Source organism: Lactuca virosa, chromosome 6, assembly GCF_052849685.1.
Source record: "Lactuca virosa cultivar CGN04683 chromosome 6, Lactuca_virosa_CGN04683_v6, whole genome shotgun sequence".
Lineage (NCBI taxonomy): Eukaryota > Viridiplantae > Streptophyta > Magnoliopsida > Asterales > Asteraceae > Lactuca > Lactuca virosa.
Window position 1 is genome coordinate 25,100,296 of NC_136431.1, and position 3,224 is coordinate 25,103,519.

Sequence of the window (3,224 nt, forward strand, 5' to 3'; positions counted from 1 at the left end):
CGACACGCATTTACGACGCTCACTTACGACACGCAATGTATATCAAGGAAGGCCCTGTCATAAAGGAAGACGACACGCATTTGCGTGTCGTAACCTTACGACGCGCGTTTAGGACACACATTGTGTATCATTATAGCCCCTGTCATAAATGAAGATGACACGCATTTGCGTGTCATAAATTTCAGCAACCATTTACAATATGCATATACGACGTGCCTTTACGATACTCTTTTACACATAATACAAAAATATAGAAAAAAAATATATACCAAATCAATCAATTTCATCCAATAACATCATGTCAAAAAATTGTAATACATTGATATTAAAGGGATCTGATTGTAAATTGTTATTAAAAGGTTTTCCCTAACTATATAACCTAATACTACATTGCTATAAAGGGGCACCTTTTTAGTGGTCATGGGCCCATTGCCCATGTATATTGGCCTACATATTTTGTTTATGAAGCTATCCCATACACTAAGAAATTCATCAAGTTCCTCTGTTGTTTTCTTAACTCCTCCACTCTTGTTGTTTTGGATCTCTTTTGCCATCTCTTTAACTGTATCTTGAAGAAACTATGCATATTCTATTCTTGCATTTAGCTTTCTTTTCAATGCTTCCTACAATAAAATCAAACACCACACTAGTCCACAAAACTCAATAAAAATCCTCCATAAAGAGAAAAACTTTGAAGAGTTTTAGAAGACTAGGTCTAGGTAGTTGATTCAATTAAGATACCTGTTTTTTCATCTTGTCCTGAAAAGTAGAAGGTAACATATTGGGGAATACTTTCATCTTGTCCTGAAATACTCTTGTCAGAACCTTTGTCTGCATGCATAGACATATGATACAACAATAATTGCAAATTCAATGAATCATAGAAAAGTAAATGTAAATAATAATAATAATAATAAAAGTAGATCAAAGCTTACAAAATTTGAGACTATGTAAGATCGGAAATTAGAATCATCATAGACTATTTCAACTAGTCGCATTGCATTCAATTACAAAATCCCCCTTGGATTGTAAGCAGAAACACCATTGACACCTCCACAAAACATGATATTTAGCAATTCAAGGACCGACACATTATGCAATGTGCACGAATATAAACATCATGCAAACTAATTTGACTATTATTATGATAATGTCTTAAATAAACCTCATTTTCAAACCTCAGATGAAAAATATCAAATCAAGAACACATTCTGATGAGCTCAAATCTTCAAACAGAACCTGCAGCAGGAAAAATCAGTTACTGGAATGTACAACATAAAGAAAATTGAACAAGAAGTAAGGGAAGGGAAGGGGCTGTCTCTTTTCTGACTTAATGGATTACAAATTTAATATATGGTTATTCCTATTTTCCTCTCTCTGTTTTTTTGGATCACAACAGTTTAGAAACGAAACAATACAAGACTTGAATGCTTACTTTTGCTTGTAGCAATCAACATATGAAGTATACTCAAGCGGACCATAATACCCTTCTTTCCTAGGATTTGTTGCTGTCATGTCATCACTTTACCTTCTGTCAAATCCCAATACCCTTTAATATTATGATTGTATGATCGCATCACAGGAGGAACTAATCCAGATGCTTTCACAACATCAAACTGTGCACAACTCACCAAAAAACTGAAAAGCAAGCAAGACATGGAAGTATGCTCATAATTATAGATTTGTCATAATATAGAAATGAATAAGATGAAAAATTCTAAGTGATGTCACCAGTAAACATAGTCTGTCTTACATTACATCAACCAAACACCTCATCACTAACCGAACCAAACATCCCGAGATGATACAAATCGTTGAAGAATGTTCGGATTTCCATGGGCCTAAGTTCCACCACTAGCTTTTCAGGATCAACCCCACCTCCCCTAACTATCTCCCTCTCAGATCCACCTTTCACTTTTCAAGCAAGCTTCTTCCTCTCCATCTCGCCTCTTTCTTGATTGCCCGACAGATTCATCTCTGTTACCTTCCTTATCTGAGAAACACACACACACACAGAGAAATCAAATGGACAACAAAAAAATCACATTTAAAACCAACTTATGGATATACCTTCCTATCTGGGAACAGCTTCTTCAGCTCCACACTTGCCATTACAGAGTAATCTTTGTCTTCCCCCACCTTTCAATCCATATAACAAACGCCCCGCCAGTTTATAATCATAACTAAACATTTCATGAAGAAAAAAATAAAAAACTTGGAACAGTATGGTAAAACCTCGTATAGATGAGCCAAACGAAGGAGTGCTTTTCCACTTTCAAGCTCCTGCAATCATCAAATACAATACAAATCAACTTAATCATGGTATGAATAGCCCCCAATGAACAAACAACTAGTCCACCAAGTATAATGATTACATATATTATACCTGTAGAGTTATAATAACTGTGTTGTTTGGCAAGCTATAGGATGCATCAATCATTGAGAAGGATGGTACATGATCATTTTTCCAATCACTTCCATCCTGCAATAAATATATATGTATATAATAAAGATAAGGGCTGTATATTTATTTATTTAAAAAAAAGGATCTGTTAACCTGTTGTGCGAGTGTTCATGGCTCTTTCATCACTAATATTGTCTGATGTCAACACTGTTGACATTGTTAAACTTGTATCTGTTGATCATAAGTACATGTGTCATATGATATGATCTTTAATGTTTGTGACCTTAAGATTTTCAAATTTGAACAAAACATTCAAAGAGTTGACCTGCATGTTTTGCATTGGAGAAAAATAGCCTAGAAGGATTGTATAAGAAATCAAGAAATGGGAAAGATTACTAACAGGGTAGTCTTCAAGCTTCCTCACAAGACTGACATGAACAGGAGCTCTTCCTTTTGCAGGCCTAAGCTCTTCTGGACATTCTGACTTCCTTATGCTCCAATTGAATGTATAAATATTATATTAGCAAAGAGATCTTGTACTGTTTGCACTAGTTTCCTTGTCAATCAACTCATGGACGGAAACCTAATAAACGGATTAACCCTACCTTATTTACCTCTTTTCACCACCGGTATAATACTTATGGGGCTCATCGGAGTCACTTCCGGAGACATCGCCCTGTCGATTCAGATCTGAGAAAGTATGTATGCGTCTAGTAGACCGACTACCTGATGGCTTCTTATCCGTAGCGGTGTTCCTAGATCGTAGATTGTAAGGATTTTGTAAACCAATAGAAGGAGGTGGGGAGGCTGATCGGGAGGG

The 3,224-nt window shown here is 35.8% G+C and overlaps 1 protein-coding gene across 1 annotated transcript; it reads right to left on the reverse strand.

Annotated features, from left to right (window-relative positions):
- Window positions 1-1,843: 1,843 nt before the first annotated feature.
- On the reverse strand, window positions 1,844-2,471 carry LOC145122805 (alpha-mannosidase At3g26720-like). The gene is made up of 4 exons (XM_079058375.1): window positions 2,387-2,471; window positions 2,236-2,283; window positions 2,071-2,139; window positions 1,844-1,993 (listed from the first exon to the last, which is right to left on the reverse strand). Exons 1-4 carry the CDS (start codon window positions 2,438-2,440, stop codon window positions 1,919-1,921), a joined length of 246 nt encoding a protein of 81 aa, XP_078914501.1. The 5' UTR covers window positions 2,441-2,471; the 3' UTR covers window positions 1,844-1,918.
- Window positions 2,472-3,224: the final 753 nt, after the last annotated feature.

Excerpts from the sequence above, each read along its gene's own strand:
- LOC145122805 (XM_079058375.1), bottom strand. The coding sequence starts at position 2,440 with ATGATTGATGCATCCTATAGCTTGCCAAACAACACAGTTATTATAACT. Across the intron at positions 2,140-2,235 it reads GTTTGGCTCATCTATACGAG|GTGGGGGAAGACAAAGATTA; the intron begins GTTTTACCATAC and ends ATGGATTGAAAG. Across the intron at positions 1,994-2,070 it reads AGCTGTTCCCAGATAGGAAG|ATAAGGAAGGTAACAGAGAT; the intron begins GTATATCCATAA and ends TGTGTTTCTCAG.